The sequence below is a fragment of the Lepidochelys kempii genome, chromosome 5, assembly GCF_965140285.1.
Source record: "Lepidochelys kempii isolate rLepKem1 chromosome 5, rLepKem1.hap1, whole genome shotgun sequence".
In the NCBI taxonomy this organism is placed as follows: domain Eukaryota; kingdom Metazoa; phylum Chordata; order Testudines; family Cheloniidae; genus Lepidochelys; species Lepidochelys kempii.
This window is the reverse complement of record NC_136384.1, coordinates 44,858,366-44,878,479: the sequence shown is the minus strand read 5'-3', so window position 1 is coordinate 44,878,479 and position 20,114 is coordinate 44,858,366. Positions and strand designations below refer to the sequence as shown.

The following is a 20,114-nucleotide window of genomic DNA, read 5'->3' as shown; positions in this document are numbered from 1 at the left end:
AGGGAGAATTTATCATTCCATTTCTGGGGATGTGTAAGGGAGGAAAAAGCCTTTTTTTTTTTTTTTTTTTTTTTTTTTGCTTTATCCTGCATCTTATAGGATGTGTGGGAGGAGGGGCATAGCGGATATAATCAAAGCCGGTGGTAGGCATAAGCAGACTAAGCAATTGCAGGTCCCGAGCAGCTCAAGGGTGCAACCTATTCACTTTTCAGTACTGTATGTATTTGGTGGAGGGGGTGGCAAAAATATTCCTGCTTAGGGCCCCCAATGGGCTAGCACCATCTCTCGTATAATGGTATCAGAGCCACAAAATAAGAACAAAGCCTGCTGCAGTCTTTTCTTTTGAAATTGAAAGACTTATTATGTAACAAAGAACAGGGAAGTCCCATGTTAGAATTTTCATTTTTAATAAGGTCAAGAACGTATTGAGACAGGTCTTGTTATACTACTGTGAAGATATTTACCTCAAGACGTTTATTATTATGCATAGCTATACAGTAGATCAAGAGAAACTGATGCTTATTTCCAAACGAAACCAGTATTTTTCAGCCAGACAGCTAGTGTCTTGATTTTTCCTCTCATGCAAACTGTCTTCAAAATAGTTTTTTTAATATTTGTGTTTTTCCTGACATTGATAAACAAATAGGAACTTTTAAAGTTATGAGTCAGTAGAGAATATTTGTAACCTTTAGGTCTGCTCTTTGCTTGGAAGGTTGCAGATATTGCCTGGCTGAAGATGGAAATTGGCCTGCTGTGGACAGCTTCTCTCCACATGTTGGCCAAATCAGTGTTGTGTGGGTGATTAAGGTGAATTTTGGTTGGATAAGACTCTAAGAGTGAATAGACTTTGGAAACAAATATAGACATGCATATTATATGTATTTTATTGCCTCTTAATTATGATGTATTCTGTCTTTTTCACGGGAAAGAATAACTTATCCATTATAAAAGGTTTTTTTTTTCGTGGGGGGTGTTAAGTTAAGTCAACAGGTTCTGGAGTTGTTTCAAGCATGTCAGCAACAAACCTGCGACTTGAACAAAAAAGAGCTCTGCCGAACGGAACTCCAGAAGGAAATTCAGCGAATTTTTCCACGTATGTTGTTTCTGGCTTTTAGTACATATTTTAATATTTAGGTTTCAGATATATGATTTTGTTCAAGCTAAGAAAAATCCTCAAGCTTGGTTCTATGGTTCTGTTGCTACAGAGAGCAGACTCTTCTTGGTTGGATCCTCACTGAATGGATTTGGTACTCGTAGCAGTGATGGTGACCTGTGCCTGGTGGTTAAAGAGGAGCCAGTAAGTTGCTTAAAAAACATTGTTAAAATGGGTAGACTGTTCACATAGTAAACTCTGTAATAAAGCAAATTGTCTCTTTTAAGATATTACCTCGAAAAGTGTGTTTTTTGGTTTGGTGGATTAAGTCTGTTTTTGGAATCCACCCCTGTAAGAAATTGAAAGGTATACAGGCGGTGTCAAAACCTTCTGTTTAACACCTATATTTCACATTGCTGGAGCTTTGATCTGTGGCTCTCAGAATTCTTTACAGATCTTAAATAACTTCATGCAACAGCCCTGTAAAGTAGTTGTTTATCTTAATTTTACGAATAGACGGAACTGAAACACAGAGGGATGAGGTTAGTTGCCCAAGGTCACACTGGAAAATCTGTGACACAGCTGGGAATACAACCCAAGTATCCTGTTTCTCAGTTCTGTGCTCTTACTTATTAGAACTATCAGTCTTGCGCCTTTTAAAAAAAAAGGGAGTATTTTTTTCTTAGTTGCCACATCAAGTAAGGCAGATAGCGAATATAGCTGTACCTTCCACGTCTTAGATTTTTCAATAAACGTACTTTACTTCAATAGGAGAAAAGTTCTCAAATGGGAAAATGACTTGAAGTCCAGGTTACATATAGTGGTGACAGCCATTTGCATTATTATGAGAAGGCAAAGACGAACTTCCCAGTGATACAAAATCCTATTGAGAAAAACAGAGAATGAACTTTTTAAGAGGGAATAGAGACTCAGTAATTTTACTGAGTTGCCACAGTAAGAAACCGTATGCAATGTATCATCAGTAAAATGTACTTTACTACATATAGTGAGAGGAAGCTAAATACAGGGAACTGTGTTAAGTTCAGAGAAAAGGAATCGTAAAAATAAGTCTTAAGTAGAGGATTCTGGAGTATTTTTTTAGGTAACACCAATTCAAGTGAATGATGCAAAATTCCAGTTTCTTCAGATATGGATTGGCTTCCTTTCACAGTCATTCTGTGATGTGACTATGATGCATGTTAAGCAGTACTCCATATGAAATGTTTTAGCTGGTGCTAAAGAAAATATTATGAAGGCTTTGATAAACTTCCTGAATGTTGATAGGTTTTTACATGCTCATGTCAGATTTTTTCCATTCACTGTAAATATTGTCTAAGTAGGGAAAGAAGGTAACGTATTTATGTTCTGTATTTTAAATTTCATATTTCAGGTAAATCAGAAGACTGAAGCAAGGCATATACTCAGCTTAGTCCAAAAACTCTTCTGTACTAAACTTTGTAAGTCCCAGACAATTGGTAACAGTGTTTGTAATTCTGGAGGGAAAATGGATATTTCATTAAAGTTACCTATATATGTGTATGTTGTCTAGATTCCAATCATGTGAGATAAAAATATCATATAATATACAGTATCTTATCAGAAGGGATAAATGGTACAGTAGTTAGAAAGACCTTTGCAAATTCTAAAATCAGATAGACATGACTTTTTAAATTTCACTGGGAAGATTGTTTTTAATAGACTAATATTGTACTATAGTGCTTGCAACCCAAACCTTACATCTTTGGGTTAGTGAGAACCTGATTGTAAACATGATGAGAAACGGTTTAATCTATATTCACAACCCTGAGAGAAAAACAAAATAGTATTATAGTGAGGAGTAAGTTAATTTAAGGTGGTCTTAGAGGTAAGAACAAAATGTTCTTACTTTTATTTTCCTTACACGTTCTACTTCTGGTTTAATTTACAGTAGTGGAAAGAGAAAATAAAATGTTATGTGTCTGATACAGAAAGCATGCAAAGTTCAAGTGGTCCCAAATTTTGCTAACGTAGTGAAGACTGTTAAAAGTTCTGTTCTCTGATGGTTCTCCATGATGGTTAAGCTCCTTTGGACTCAGCTTTTCTCTCTCTGTCTCTCTTGATTATTGCTGAGTGAGATATGCCTCTGGGAAGATACGTCCTAGCTCCCAAAAAACAAAGTGCACGTGTGGTCCATCCTCCCTCCTCCCCTTTGAGGGAAAGAGTTATACTAATTACAAAAATGACAATGACTTGTCTTCTATGTTGTTAGAATGCGAGGGAACATCTTTCTTAGAACAGAGTCAATTAACCAAATTAACAGTTCCTGTAGAGAGTTTTAAGTACAGTATGTATGTATAATGAAGATATAATTCTTGCATTAAGACAAAATCAAAGTACTAATCTAACAAAATGTAGAATTAAAAAATCCTAAGTACGAAGGAAAATGATTAAAAATTAGACAGGCTAGTTACATGTCACACCCACAGCTCAGTGCTAGTCTGTTTTGCTGTATATCAGCAGACTGTGGGCCTGGCTTCCAAGTTTTAGGTCTGGTTTTGTACCTCCTTAAAGTAAGTAGCACTAATATAAGCGGTTTCATTGACTTCATGGTCCTTTTCATGTGAACAAGGACTATTCAATGTAACATTTGAAGAATTGGTCTGTTTAGGGTTAATCTGCTTATATCTCATGCCCCATTGAAAAACCTTCCACCAATGGTTTTTTCACAGTAGAAGTAAGTTAACTTTAATTTTTTCTTATAATTGCCTAGATTGTATTTTAGCTAGTAGTTCTAGGTTTACTGCAAAAGTTCATATTGGACTTCATTAAACCACTTTACCTAAATTCACTAGTCAGCTCCTATTTACTAATTGTGAACAAGCTGACGACTACTTTAGAATCCAGTTTTCTTACGGTCAGCATCTTGCATGACACTTCATTGAATATATTTTTCCTCCCTTTCAGCAAACTACATTGAGAGACCTCAGCTGATTCGAGCAAAAGTGCCAATAGTGAAGTTCAGGGATAAAGTCAGGCAAGTACCTTAAATTAACGTCCTTTCTTAGGCCTGATACAGTAAAGTTCTTAAACATGTACTTTGCACTTGAGTAGTCCCATAAAATCATGCTTCTTATTTGTGACATGTGCTGTAGTCAGATCATAGATCTTGTCAGCTAGCACAGTGGTAATGTCAGCTTATCTCCTTCCTGGCCTTAAGCAATTTTCACTACTGGAGAGCTGTTGAGTTTTTATGATGTGAATAAATAGCAGCACCGCATCACATGTTATCATGTACACAGCGTTTTGTTTCTTAAAAGCCTTAGTTAATAGTAGATCTGTGCAAGAACCTTTTCTCATCCTGCAAATATTTTTGAGATTTTGAAAAATTTCCAGTTCTACATTGGGACATATCAGAGAACTTTTGAAATCTTTTGTGAAAAAAATCAGTGAGAGCTCCCACCCCAGAATAGCTACTGTTCCTGTGGTTAGGGGGCAGACCTGGGAAGTGGATATTGAGGTTCAGGTGAATATTCTAACTACAGAGACGGAGAATCGAACTCTATCTCTGATCTATTGAATATTTACTTATTTATGCAAAGTGGAACAGGTCAAACAGGAGAGAGTGAGTCATCCACTATGAGAGTAGTAAATAGCCTGTGAGCTAGAAGATTCGCCTTGGATGTAGAAGACCCATGTTTAAGCCCATGCTCCAAATCACACAGCAGAAACTTGAACCTGTACATCCGACTTCCCAGGTGAGGGCCCTAACCACTGGGCTATTCTGAGGTGCGGGGGTGGTTTCTAGTTTTGACCTGAGGCATCTTTCCTACCAAAAGTGTAGTTGCTGGTGCAGTCCTGCAAAAATTAGCATTTTTCCAAAGAAACGATATCTTAGGAAAAAATTCCCAAACAGCTCTGGTTAATAGTTACTTCATTGCAGGATAAAATTCAAAGGGGAAACAATTCAAGATGTTTTCACCATTTAAGTGTTTAACTGTTGTCAAGAATGAATTCATGATTTCTTTGAGTGTGGATCCCACTGTGGATGTGAATGTGCCTCACATACACAAGCTCAGAATCTTTTGAACAGTAGTAGCTGTTGGTGCTTCGCATGCCCCCTGGGCCATCTCATGTTCCCATACCAAGACATAAAGGGCAGAGTGTCTACAACCCTCCCTCAGTTGCCTCTTACTGTCTGTGGCAGAAAAATGGAACCTGGCAAATGTTCAACCCATTACACATCTTGAGCTCAAACTTTGTTTTGTGAAGAAACTCTTCTTCACTTCCCATTATCTTTGACTTAGATGTTTAAAAAAAATGGGTACATGCCTCTTATGTCCCCTGTACAATAGGGCAAGGCATTTTGCACCAGCTGTCATCATGACAGACTCTAAACCCACAGGGTTTAAACCCTGTCTTTCATGTGATGGCCATATGCTCTTAATTGATGGGTTCAGCAGATGTCTTTTCTGCTTCAGGGAAAGGGAAGTCCCCAGCAAGTGTGGTGGGTTTTTGTTTTTTTTTTTTTCCCTGCTGCATCTTCTCTTCCTGCATTCAAAAACTGAGAGACATCAGGCTCAAATTACATCTACTTGAGCAATCCATGACAGTTATGTCTTAACCTGGGGAAGAGAAATCCACCAACCCAGAGTTGTGGGGCCTATCCATGGCAAGTGCCTCCCTGTAACCAGGCACCATAACCTTCGTTCCAGTGGGGAGAAGAAGTCTTTGAAAAAGACACCCAGACCATTTGTACTGGTGTCAAACTCTCTGACATAAACCATCCAGGCATTGGTCCTTTTGCTTCAACAGCCTTGATACTGTTTCAGCACTGACTCTGGGACTAAGAGATCCAACATAAGCACTGTCCACTTCCCAAAGCTCTGGCTGACAGAGTTGTACCAAATGCACAAACACCTCAGAGCATGCAGCAGGCTTATCCTGCAAGGAGGAGGAACATTCCTCACAACAAATTGTCAAACCCCTCATTGATGTCGAGAGCTGGGAGCAAAGTACAGATTTTGAAAAAGGTACAAGAGACTGTTATGCTTGTATTTGACCTTCCTGCAGATACTTGCTCTGGTGCTGGGGTCGATACCAACCAGCAAGACCTTCCCAGCACAGAGAGACCCCTTCAAGGAACTCTAATCCCCTCTTGCATCATCATCAGCACAGATAGTGACAGTGGACGCTCTGGCACTAGAATGGCATCCAGTGGCACTGCCATTCCCAGAGATGTACTCCTCTTCGCCATCTCCAAGCCACACTTTTTCTTCCCTACTTCAATTAGGGAATCATCCCTTGTGGGTCAGAAAGAAGCCTAGAGGGAACTGTGGGAACATTCTGTACTGGGCACTGATATGTGACTGGCTGTGGACAGAAGAACTGTAATTGGACCAGTACCCTTATAATCTGTCACTGTGGCCTTTACTGGCGCTGCTGGGCTCTACCCTTCCACATGTCCAGAAATGCAGAGCCTCATCCCATGTACTGAAAAAGCAAACACCTTCATCCTTTCTCCCACGCTGCCCCCATGCTTGGGAAGAGCTTACCATAAACATCTGCAAAACTAACTTATTATCCTCCTTTAAAACCAGCCTTAAAATTCTACCTTGCCATGAGGCCTACACAAAACTTGGCAATGGTTATGCTGCTGAGACCACTACCTATCCTGCTGACCAATACTGACTCACTGTTTCCTTGTACTTCCTATCTGCCTTTATCCTCTGTTGTCTTTTGCCTTAAACTTGGATTGTAAGCTCTTTGGGGGCAGAGAATGTCTGTCTGTTCGGTTTGTACAGCACCTAGCACAATGGGGTTCTGGTCTGTGATAAAATTGCTCTCCATCTTCTCTCATCTAATGGTATCCAATTTTCTTGAGACTAATGCTTACTTATCTACAGGTTAGAGAACCTCCTTCCGTATGGAACCTCCATGTTGTCCTTTCAAAGCTTATGGAGCCTCCCATCAAACCCCTCTCAGAGAGCTCTATCTACAGTCTTACACTCAAAACAGTCCTTTTGGTGGTCATCAATTTGGCCAGAACAGTGAGTGAGCGTCAGGCACTCGTGTCAGAATACCTGTATACCTCATTCTGTATGGGCATGGCGATATTGATACATCATGCAAAATCCATTCTCAAAGTGGTTTCTGAAGTCCATTTAAGCCAATCAGTTAACTTACCTCTGTTTTTCCTGAAACTCCACACCAGGGGAGAAAAAGCTACATACTCTGGACATATTCAGAGCTCTTCTATATTACACCGATAGGCCCAAATCTTTCAGAATGTCTCCTTTTCTATTTGTGGCTATAGGGACAGGCTACTTCATGCACTCCATTATCCGTTTAAGTATCCTTTGTATCTAATTGTGTTACCAGCTGGCTGTTGTCTATCCTAATGATGATTATTAAGGCTCACTCCAGCTTAGTCTAGATGACATCTGTAGCCTACTTCTGAAATGTACTGATATCTGAAATCTGCAAGATAGAACAACCCACTCATATATGTCAAGCATTATGCACTGGATTTAGCTCGATCTGATGCCAAGTTTGGGAAAGCTGTACCTCAGTTTCTGTTCAACTGATGGAGCTGACGCTCCTTATGCCACCATCCCTTGCCTTTCTATAGTAGCAGTGGCTCTTAGAGATGTTGTGGTAAGTGTGGGTCCCATGACCCATTCTCCATCCCTGCTTTTGGAGTTCTCAGCAGTCAAGGGCTTTAAATTACGAGGGAACCGAGGGAGGGCAAGGGACATGGCTGTTGCACAGGCACATGTGCTGCCCTGCTGGATGTGTCTGTTGAAATGTTGAAAAGTTTTAAGTTTGTGCATGTGCAATTCAGACCAGGGAAGGGTTGTCACTTCTTACCCTGTAACACTTAGTGCCTCTCAGTGCTTTGCCACTGTAGCTCACTACCTGGGACATGGAATCAGCAATAAGCATGCAGGTCATACCCCGAGTGTCTGTGTGCTATGCAGCCAGCCCTGGTTCAGCAATTCTGACCTGAGCAGCCTGTCTACAGACCCACTCTGGCTTCTACCAGCTTTGGTTACAACCAGTAAGGTGACCCCAACATACTCCCAGTCCCAAATTTTCCCCAAACCTTGTTCTCTATGTCCAGCCCTCTCCTGGACAGTTCAGAGAAATAATAAGGTCTGTGTGTCTGTTTAAAGGAACAAAAGCACATCACAGTTTATTAATTTAATTGGAATAAATGTATCCTCCTGCAAACCCAGCACAGAATTGGTTTATAGGAAAAAAAAATGTATTAACAATAGGGCATAGGTTAAGTGATGCCAAGTAAAAGAAATAAAGTTAGAAAGGGTTACAAGCAAATCAAAAGGGAAAACGGTCATCTAAAAGATAAACTAGGAAGGTATAGGCTTTGTTCAAGATGGTTTCTCACACCAATCTTCCTTCTTCCCAGTCATGGCTGACTTTCTCTCAGTCAGGACCTTCCACAGAAGCACAAGGTGCTGGCTTCGCTTGTCTTTGTGAGTGAAAGATCTTGGCCTAAGCAGATTTCTCACTTTATTTGAAGTTTCCAGAGACTTCAATACCACCTTCATTGAAAGACCCATCTTTCTCCACTTGCAAGAATTCTGTTCCCTTGTCTGTCAAGTGATGGATGTCAAAGGTGGCTTCTGTCCTTGCTTATATCTTTCAAATTTCAGTGACCTTGTTTCAAGAGGCAGGATGGCCTCATGCTATTCTTCCCTTCCTATAAACTTCCCATCCCCCTCCTTATGTAAATAGGACTTCTATAGTTTTTTGGTCATACCTTGCTTAATTTCATTGGAGACCAGTAGATAGCTGCCTTCCCTCCTGGCTGAGAGGGAACCTGTTTCTGTTTAGGCACAGACTTTAAAGCACAATATCATTAAGTATTCATATTTCCTCACGTAATGTTAATACATACATACATTTCATAATAATCACCAGTGTATCGTTAACTTTCAGAAAAGACTTCTCCCTGTAAACTTGGATAATACAGTAACACTATATACAATCAGTTGATTCAATTACTTATCACTTGAGTCCTTCCACCCCACCACTATCTTTATAGACCAGTAAACTTCTGCAATGTATTGTTTGAAAAGTAAAACCCAGACCAAGCTTCTCTCTCCTGCTGGGGCATAGATGCCATGCTGTCTCCTCCCCCACTTGTTAGCTTTATAGCTGTGTTCGTCTGATATGGTAAAATGGGTCTTCTTTGTCTCTGCCTGATCACCAGGCTGGTCAGAGAAGCAAATACACATTCCTTTGTCTAGGGCAGACCTGGTTACCAACTTCCCCTGGCATGCCTGGTTTAAACACATTTTATTAATCATTCCAGCATACATCCATAACTCTTAATACACACTGCATATATACCTCACACAAGAATATTAATGATCAGTGAGTTGTTAAATTTTCAAATGCTTCACAAGGCATATTTTTTACAAAGATTATTACAATCGTGCGTAGGGTGTGAATACAGGGGTGCTTAGTGTCACAGTGTGTGATCCACATGCACACCTATGGTGGGATCCACAGTAACAACATCTCGAAGAACCATATTTACTGTAGGGTAAGTAACTGATCTTTGTACTTTGTGGTAAAACCATCTTAACATCAATTGAACATCATTTTTTGTAAAGACATATTGTTTTTTAATCATTATGCACAAACTATAGAGCCTGGTTTGAATCAAAATTAACATTCTAAATACTTTGTGGAGAGAGGTGTTGAATTTGTAGCAAAAAATATGGACTTCCATACTAACCGTATAGTACAAGGATTATGCATGTGCATTAAGTACTTGGTTTAGTATTTAATTTTTAATTTTTTTAAACACTTGAGGAAAAATGTCTATTTTTCACATAGATACACATCTTAATGAAAGCATAATGGATCCAAAAAAGTTCTTGTGAAATTTATGAATGAATATGAAAAGAACATTAGTCTAATAAGAGGGATGCACTAGGATGCTGTACAGCATAGTTATTTATATCCTGTTACCCAGCTAAGTTTTCAACATCTGAGTGCTTACTTGGAAAAAAGATTACATGTAAAAGCATTAAATTAGTGACAAAGTATAGGAATGGTGCCCAAGTCTTTCTAAATGTATGGGCCTGCATGTTAGGATAGAAAGACAATTTATATATCCTTTTCATATGATGACTATACTCTAATCATTCCTAGTAGAGAGTTCCATGAGCAGCTTTCTAATATTCAGCTATTTTCTGCTCACTGCCCCCTTTCTTCCTGCTCCCCCCCCCCCCCATCCTGTCTTGGGGGCGGGGAATCCAAAACTTATTGAGACCTTCCTTGGAGAGATTCACTGTGATCAGATCAAAAAAACCCTCCTATATCCCCTTTGGTACTACAAAATCTAGTATTTCATCAGTTTTTATTAGTAACCACCTTCCAATTTTGCTTTACTTGCATTCTGGATTATAAAATGCTAATTGGAATTTCATTACGTACTTTTTCCATTTACAATGAGGTTCAAAATAAGAGAAAAGATGGTCTGTTGGATAGGGCATAGGACTGTGGGACACAAGATCAAAGTATGCAAAATATTACTTTGATCATTTTATTCAACTATTTTAAATCATAGGTAAACAGTGGATAAATCATCCAAATAGTGAAGTAAAAGCAAGGATCATGTAAAATTTGCCCAGATACCACAGTGGTCTCCTGTGTGCATTTAGTAGTAACTCACAGGTGAGAAACTTAACTACATCTAATCACTTATCTTTGTGTAACAGCAAGTTTAAAAAAAAAACAAACAAACCCCTAAGAATAAGTATTAAAATGATTGTATTGGGTAGTTTTCATAAATATTCTGATAAGTTTACAGTTCATACATTCACTTGCCAGTAATACTACTATGTAAAGGTTCACCTAATACATGGCCATAATCTTAATGCCAACGCACAAAGTGGAGACTATTTACAATCCGAGATTGAAAAACTTACTTGTCGCCTATTAGCCCCCAGGGCAGACTTATCACCCAAGAAGACTGTACTGCCAACACTTGTGGCTTATGGGAGTTAAACACCTGTTGTACTATTTGTGTATTTTTAGTTGCAACATCATCAACAATACTTGCTATGTTTTATTGCTTTTGTTAGTCTGCTTTCTTTTTTTTTTAGATTCCATCTATTTATAGGGAAAATAACTTTCACAGGAAGGGATTCTGAGAGAAATCCTGTTTCAGAAGAATGAAAACTATTTTTTTCCTGCTTCCTGGCCACCTTGAAGGAAGGCTCTTGTCAATTTCTGTTCTGAAATTGGCAGGAGCCTTCCTTGAGGGTAGCTGCCAGAAAGGCAGAGAGCGGAGCCGCTATGCCTCCCTGCTAACCCCCCAGCTCTGGGACCCACAATGGTACGGCTTATTCTCCTGAGCTAGATGGGAGGTAGAGGAGGTAGAGTGTCCTGTGCTCTGCTGTGTTTCCATGAAAATTTTTCCAGTTCTAGTACAGATTTGACAAAAGATTTTGTTCTACTGAACAGGCGTTTTTTGACAAAACTAAGTTTCATCAGAAAATTTCCCCAAAGGTGATACATCTTTCCTGCATAGTCTTCAGTGTCTTTTTTTCCTCTTTTCCCTCCTTTCCTTCACCTAATTATTTCCCTAATTGTGTATGTTACTGTATCCCTCCTCTCCTAAAATCTCCAAGTGACGCATTACTTTTCCAACTTATCCAATCAACCTCTTTCTCTCCCACACTCTTCATTAACTCACACATGCATGTACCCATGCACTTACCCACACAGAAATCAAAAAATGAACCAGGCAGTGATTACCTAGAGGACTAACCCTGTATAAACCAAACTAAATTTAGGGGGATTCACTGTCCAGGCACCTTCTCTCTTTCCCAGCTGCTCCCAGGAAGCATATTTAGTTCAGTGCAGTTCTGTGACCTCTAATATTCCCGGCAGTGTTTTCACATTTATTTACAATATCTACCAAATACTAACTCAAACTTGTAAACTTCCTACTCTGCTGATTTTCTGTTTTCTTTGTGGGGCTTTTTCATTCTCTGACTTCTGAAAGAGTAAGATTTAACTCTGATATAGGTTTTCAAGTAATATGTCTGGTACAATGAGCTGTTTTTAAAGCAATTAACAAAATAAAAATTCCTTTACCAGTGTAGTGTGTTCTGCAGATATTCAGAACTGATATCTTAATTGCCATACTTCTGTTTCCACCAATATAACAGTTTATAGGATTGTTTATCATAAAGGAAGTGTAAGTAACATGCCAAAGGGATTTTCTCCCAAACAGAGATTATTAAATAGCAATCTCATGATTATATTACTGTGTAATGTTTCTCTAAACAAAAGCTCACTGCTGTAATGGTTGTTTTGATTGGTTTATTTTGGTTTATTTTGATATCTATATGGCAACGATTTGTAAACCTGTTAAAGCTTCATAAATAGATTTTAAAAAAAATTTTAAAAGAGCTAGATGTTAAAATCAAAGCAAAATAAGAAGTGTTTGACCCTTTGAGAAAATTTGACTCAATCAGTCCTGAATCTCTAATGTATCACTGTTTTGAGTTCCCTTCCGGTCCATCTGCAGTGTGTCCTTTCTGGAATAGATTGAAACATTGCTGTTCTTCATTGACTGTAAATTCAGATGCTGTCACTAATCTAGAGTTTTCTAATTTCATACAGGCACTACAATTAAAATTTTTGATTTGGGAATAGGCATATTATGCTTTTCTTGCTGCGCTTGTTTTGCTCCTAATAATGTGCAGTTTATAAAAATCGCACACTCTGAAGTCAGATTAACAATGGAGAAACTGAGTTAATAGCAAATCTTGCATATTTTATACAAAACAATGTCTCATTCTTAAGTGCTTGTTGCTTTGATATCCAAACGCCACTGCAGAGTTAAGAAACAGCAAGGACACTGAAGTGTGTATAGCCACATTGGTGTGTTCCCAGAGTAGGATCAATTAAATCTGAATTGTATAGGGAGGATCCTTGTGTTTCTAAACCTTCTACCTATATTTTCCTTCTCCCTTTCTCAGGGACGTATTCTAAACTAAAACATCACAGAATCCAAAATGATTTCAAAAGATGCGTCATCAGACCCAAGTGTTTATGTAAATGTGTAGGCTAATACTAAAACATGTAGGATTTTAAGCCATCCTATTGGTTTGGAATGTATTCTTCTTGCATATCCTGTACTATCCAATTTCAGTATTATTTAGTTGTATCAGACACAACCAAATTCAAGTCCATAACTGAGGCATGAGCAACAATGAAGCAAATAGCACATCCTCACAGCTTTTATTGACCCAAAAAGCAGAAGTCTAGAGGCTTATCTTAAACTCAGGTTTCCAGTAAACAAACTCATAGTTGTTAATTCAGTCAATGACAGTATAGTAATAAATATAGTGTAGTTATGTCTTATTTTGAAATATGTGTGTGATACAATTTGACTTCTTTTCCCCTCCCCCCCGCATAGCTGTGTGGAGTTTGACTTGAATGTAAACAATGTTGTAGGAATAAGAAATACATTCCTTCTCAGAACCTATGCATACAGTAAGTTGTCTTTTTATATTTTCTTATTCCCAGAGAACTTTCTCCTACTTTAAACTAGCACTTCAGTTAAACCCTCTTGATAGGAACTTTTATTACAAATGCACTAGCATCTAATCATATTGGGATGTTATCTATTATTAAGTAACTAAAATATGTACAGTAATTCTTGTTACCCACAATTCTTAAAAGATCAGTTATATAGACAAAAGTGGTGTAGTTTAATAGGACTAGTTAATCTTTTTAACTTTCAAAAGTTAAAATGTATATTTTTTCATGCTAAGGTCCACAGATCTATTACAGTGGGTGTGTCAGCCTGCCTGTAGCTTGGTGGCAGAACCTGACTCACCAGTCACTGGGAGCAGCGGAATGCCCTGCTCCTTGAAGGTCCCCCAGTTTTTTCTGCCTTCCTACTGCAGAGCTTCTTTGGATGGAATTCCAAACAGTGTTTCAGATTTAGACTGAAAATTCCATTGAATAATTAGTCTGGCTAATTCCTAGCAGAGTCCCAGGCCTGCCTTCGATTTTGGGGGAGATTGTCCTCTCAGTTCTGATTCCCTTTCTGAGGTATTTGGAGCAGCTGGCACCCTTGCAGAGAGAGCTAGCCTGAGAAAAGCCAGAGGTAAATGGAAGGGTCTGTGTTTTGTTGGGGAGCGTGACCAGCTCTGCACACAGGGTGCAATTTCCCTCACAATCCAGTCAGGGTGGGTCACCTTAGCCCCTCTCCCCTGGACAGGAGAGGAGCCAGGCAAGATTGGAGAGGCTGGCTGTGCTGGGCAAGATGCAGCCCAAGTAGGAAAATGGGACAGGCAGGATTGGTAAAGAACTGGCTCTGGGGAAAGCAGTCCTCTCCATCTTCATGAGGAGACTGAAGCCAGAAGAGCAGTATGCCAGATGGAAGACCGTGCCAGCATCCCTTCAGCCCATACTAGCAGCCAGACCTCTGACTGCAGAGCACAGCTGTCTCTGCTTCCCTGTATGTCACAGATGTTGGGGGGCACCAGATACAGCACAGTCACTACCAGTGCCAGAGGATGCAGTGAGGTGCCTTTGGGCCCAGCTCCCTCCCCCTCTGCCACCTCTATAACAGCCCCCAACCTGAATAGATCCCTGCTGATGTCCCAGGATGAGACTCCCCCTCACCCCGGGGGAAAACAGACTTATCTGGCCCATGTGGATCCCATGCAAAAGAGAGGGATAGAGCTGCATGGTCCAAGGCTCATGCCTTCCTTGAGAGACCCAGAGAGGGCTGTGTTAGGGAGGAGAGACAAATAACCTCAGCATCTCTGAGGTCATAGAAATTGCTAGCCCCTTGAAATGTTCCCAGTGCAATCTGAACCCAATTTCACTCCCCACTCTGAAGCAGGATTATGGGGACAAACTCCCAAAGGAGAAATAAATGAATAATAAAATTAGTGCTTGCTTCCCCTGCTCACCTTCACGGCATGAAGCCTGTCAGCTAATCCTCAGTACCAAGATATTCTGCTCACCATCACAGAGCAGATAAGCAGAATGGTTGGCCCACAGACATGCTGATTCCTCTAGGGATGCTTTCACCCCAATTTCACACCAGCAGTTCAAATCAGAGTTAGACACACAAAGAGTAAAATATATTAACATTTCCCTCCCCACAGCCCAAAAAAAAAAATCCCACCAAACAAAAAGAGGATAGACTTTTGTCGATGAGAGTACTGGGTATTTTGAAGCTATCCCTCGCTGGTCTGCAGCTGTCTTGTAGCTGTATATCCATCTTGATGCTCTTTGGGAAGATATAATAGAAGGCTAGGACTTATCTGTCACACCAAAAAGATTGGGAAAGTATCACGCTGTTGTCTCCAGCTGGTGCTGTGGGTCACCGTGCCCTAATGTTCAGATTATTGTTCCTCGCTTTTGTTGCAGGTTGCCATGCCTCACCACTGCCTCTTACTTTCCCCGGTAGATAGCTGTGGACTAATGGCTGGACAGCAGCCCATATATGGAAGAACAGTCAGGCAGTGAGGGGTCTCTTGGTTCACCACTCACTTGTCTACCCTTGACTCAATTTTATAAGGGTAGAAGGCCTCCTCGGTGTGCACCAGACAAAATTTAATCTGCTTTCACTACCCAAAATAAATGTGGCTCTTTGGTGGCCAGGGATTCTGTGTTTCTAACTTGTGGATGTTTTTACCTGAGTGACCACTTCACTATATAGGCCTTTGATAAGTATCATCTCAGCTCCCTCCTTTGGGCATGGAAACTCTTAGATAGCATCAGGCAAACAAAAATAAACTAGTAAATATGTGCCTCTGATCATCGACCTCTCTGCATCTGGAAACCTTATAACCTTGCTGTGCATGAAGATCCAGGATGTGAAGTAGTGAATGACATCTCATAAAGCTGGATAAAGTCCCTGCTATATATTTTTCCACCTTTTCCACTGCTCCCCAAGACAATACAAAAGGAACAAGACAGTGGCAGTTTTACTGTTTATGACTTTCTGGCTCTCAGGCTTGATTAACCTAGCATTGGATCTTTGGGTATGTCTGTCTCACACAGGAGGTCTGTTAGTACAAGACCAGTCCTCCATCAAGGACCATACAGGGTTTAAAATGAATACTTGGATGAAGCATGTTTTGCTTGGGCACTCTTAATATACCTAAAATAAAGCCCTTCTGGGGGAAATCAAAGCTATGTTTCAGTGGTTTAACATGGTAATTAAACTAAGGGCTTTGTATCAAAAAAAGTTCTCTTTGACTTTTTTGGGGTCCGTAAGATCAATAAACCCAAGTTTCTGAAATGTGTTCTAAGCATGTTTAAGAAAAGACTTATTTATACAAATTCAACATTAAATATTTTGTTAAGGCATCAACTTTACTCCAACCCCACAAGGTTATAGTGTGTGACCCAGGAACCTCATTGTGCTCCTTACAGACTCAGTATTGTACTTTTAATTTGGAAAAATAGCCCTCATAAGGCTCATTGTATTAATTCCTTAAGTAAATTCAAAATATTCCTCCTTTGGCTAAGCAACAAAGTACAGTCCTTAGGCATGCTGACAATCTTAGGGCAGAGTAGTTATGTCTTCTGTATTGAAATCTGCTAGATGGCCATTAGTTAACCAAATTCTGCATATTGGTTATCCAATCTTACCTGATGCCATTTCCTTTCTTTTGGCAGAAATCTTTTCCACACCTTAATGCCCAGGGGAAGAGAGAGACATAATTTACTTATTTCTGGATGTCCATATTTAAAGGATGATCCTGCTTTCCACCCTGTAGGCACATTGCTATGAAAATCCCATTGTAATGGATCTGTAGACCTTAGCACAAAGAAGAATAGGAAAATTTATGCATGTTTACCTGAAAGTTTCCTTTCTTCAAATTATAAGACCTACGTAGGGGATAATGGATTATCTAGGTTAGAGACTGACATCCAAGAATTTGGGTTTGTTTGTTATGTGGTATTTACCATGCAATGCAATAAGAGAAATTGTTTTCTTCAAAGTATTTTAACATCATCTGTAATTTAGGAAGGCAGGCTTGAATTATCCTAGCTGTGGAAGTTATCTCAACTTCAGGAGGCGGGGCATTCCCCTGCTACCAGTGACTGGTGGGTCCAGTTCAGTTCCCAAGCTGCAGCCAGGCTGAAGTATCCATTGTAATGGATCTGCGAGCCTTATTACGCAAAGAAAGGAAATTTTCAAGTAAGCATGAATACAATTTCCTGTTCTGGTAAGATGACAGTAGCACTGGGATAACTAATGAAATTCTGTAATAGGCAGGAAAAGGGAGGGCATCATATAGAAGGTGGTGTCATGTTAACCTGGAGGGAATATAAAAACTGTAACATTGACAATTAGTTAAAAATGTATTTAATTGCTTATTTTGAGTATTTATTTTACTTACAGTTGAGAATCGAGTTCGTCCATTAGTACTGGTGGTTAAGAAGTGGGCAAGTTTTCATGACATAAATGATGCCAGTCGTGGTACTTTAAGCAGCTATAGTCTTGTGTTGATGGTTTTGCACTATTTACAAAGTAAGTATGTTTTCAGCTTTTGAAATTGTGTCCCTTTTAAAGTAATATTTTTCTAGCTTTCTTTTTTTTAGCATTAGGAGTTCAAGTAACCTGATAGAAGTGGCTGAGGATAAAGTGAAAATTATTTTTATATTCTTTTTCCTTAGTGCTTCCTCTTAGGTAGTGAGGATGGACCTGTTCTCTGGAGGCAGACTAATTCTTAATAAAAATGTGCTTGGAGGACCTTGTATTGCCATAAAATAAACTCAAGCCCAGGTTAATATTTTCACTTTACAAGAGAGAGATTTTGGTTAAATGCTCTGCTTTCAGGTTATTTTTGTGTTCAGGAATGTCTTCTGGATAGCCTAAGGGGGACTGTGTGCTGTTGGGTGGCCTCCTCTGTGTTCTGATTTTCCAGGACCTGAACAACTGGAGCACAATGAATTCCTGCAAATAGAGCTTAAATTCATGAGAGCTTCCTTACTATTGATTTTTCATTAAGGGACTGGTATATCCAGTGATCATGAGCTGCTGGGGTCCCTACATGTCTGCAGTCTCTCATCTTTTCTTGTAGTTTATGTATAGAAATTGTGTCTGTATTTGATAAGTCTCAGGGCTGCTGAGTTGAGACTTCTTGTTGCAAATTCAGTGGAATAGTGCAGCACAGAGATTGCTTCTGTAAGCATAAGACTGAACTGCATGCTCATGGTTCTTCCCCTCCCTCCATATGCTTATATTGCTCTGTTATGTTAAAGAAATCCCTCTACATCATCTCCTAAATTCTCTGGCCTGCTTAGAAACATAGGAATAGAGAATCTATATCAAATCAGTGGTCAGTCTAGGTCAGTATCCTGTGTCCCAACTGTGGTCAGTAGCAGATATTTTGAAGGACAGTGCAAGAAACTCTGAGGTGTACAGTTATGGAGTAACGTGTCTACAGAGGAAGTTCTGTGTAGCCTCTGCCACTTAGAGGCTGACTTATGCCTCAAAGCTTGAAGGTTTGTATTTCTTCCAAATTCTTGTTTTTTAACCTTTTCTAATGCAACTCTCAATGTTCTTATCTATATAAATAGCTGTCCTTTTTCTAATCCTACTAAGCTCTTGGCCACAAAGATTCCTTGCTGTTTTACCTTCAAATTTTGTGTGTATTTTTAAGTTTTTCTTTTATCAGTTTGCTGCCTTTCAGATTGCGTAGATTTTCTTTCCTGCAGGTAGGAAGATAGACATGGCTCTATTTATTCACTTCTGCATAATTTTCTTGGCCTGGATGCCTGATATCCAGCCTAGAATGTATAGCTAACTACTTACTAAAATGTCTCAAGGAGCATGTGATACCATGATTTCTCTGCAAGCTTTTTACAACAATTCGGAAGTTAACTAAAAACACAGTTAACCAGGTTGATGGCTCTGATTATTGTAGTAAGACAACATCTATAAGCATAGCAATTTAAAAGGCATATGTCATTCCATGACCAGTTAGATTGAGTTACCTCTCAATTTTGTCCTGCCGAGACTGTGTAGATATTCCTAATGTAGCAGTCACCGTGGTATCTAGGCACCAAATGTAAGAGTTAGTCTGTGCTGTCCTATTATAAGTATATTTTTGGTCTGGTTGTCTGCTATAGGCTCCTTTGGAGAGATGCCTGTGAAAGGGAAGAGTTGCTAGCCAAAATGTTGCTAAGTCTGTTTTTTGTGACTCAGAAACCTTATGGTAGGTGGTGGAGTGTTTCCAGAATAGTTTCTTGTTCCTTCCAATTAAAAAAAATGGCTGTATTGTTTGCATGCAACTGGGTAGAATGGATGTAAATCATTGAAGCAGCCAATTAAAAAAATGACATAATCGGGAGGTTAATCAGTGAGGTCTTTGTCAGTCTGGCCATTTTGGTTATAGGATCAAAACCACTGTGGACCTTTGGATCCTAAGGTCCCAAATAAGAAAGCTGAAGTGTGTGCAAGAGGGGGGAAGAAGTATCTTCAAAGAGTTGTGAAAAGCATTTAGCAGTCTTTAAAATGGATTTGGCCCAAAAGTTATAAACCATTTGATGTGGTCAGAGGTAAGCTTTCAGTGTAAGTAGGCTGACTCACTTGGAGATTGAAGGCAAGGGCCTCACTTTTTTTTTTTAAACTTTAATATTTGTATTACAGTAACACCCAAAGAGTTCCTGGTTCACATTGGGGAACTTTTTGCTCTAAGTGTTGTGCAAATACAGATAGATAGCTTTTCAAACCAGAGAGTGTGTCTTACATGAAGACAAGTGTCCTACAAATAGTAGGGAAGGGGATACAATGAAATACATGGGTTTTATATACATAGATATTTTGCAATGATACTGCTAGTTGTGAGGGAGTGATAATTGCACAAAATCCCTGTGACAACCTCTGCATTTGTTTGCATTTTATTAGGAACTTAATGTGTATTTTGCTATCTCTTAATATTATTAAGCAATTGGAAATCAGCTGGAGAAGCATCACCATGTGATCAGCCAGCTCCCCAAGGAGAAACAACAA

The 20,114-nt window shown here is 39.4% G+C and overlaps 1 protein-coding gene across 4 annotated transcripts in view; it reads left to right on the top strand.

The window, feature by feature from the left end:
* TENT2 (terminal nucleotidyltransferase 2) overlaps window positions 1-20,114 on the top strand; it is a 74,543-nt gene that overhangs the window by 13,817 nt on the left and 40,612 nt on the right. For all 4 annotated transcript variants that reach the window (XM_073344143.2, XM_073344140.2, XM_073344141.2 and 1 more), the window contains 6 exons: window positions 979-1,093; window positions 1,206-1,297; window positions 2,484-2,550; window positions 4,037-4,106; window positions 13,539-13,615; window positions 17,499-17,627. In XM_073344143.2, coding sequence (XP_073200244.1) covers window positions 979-1,093; window positions 1,206-1,297; window positions 2,484-2,550; window positions 4,037-4,106; window positions 13,539-13,615; window positions 17,499-17,627 — 550 coding nt within the window. The remainder of the gene's footprint in view (window positions 1-978; window positions 1,094-1,205; window positions 1,298-2,483; window positions 2,551-4,036; window positions 4,107-13,538; window positions 13,616-17,498; window positions 17,628-20,114) is intronic.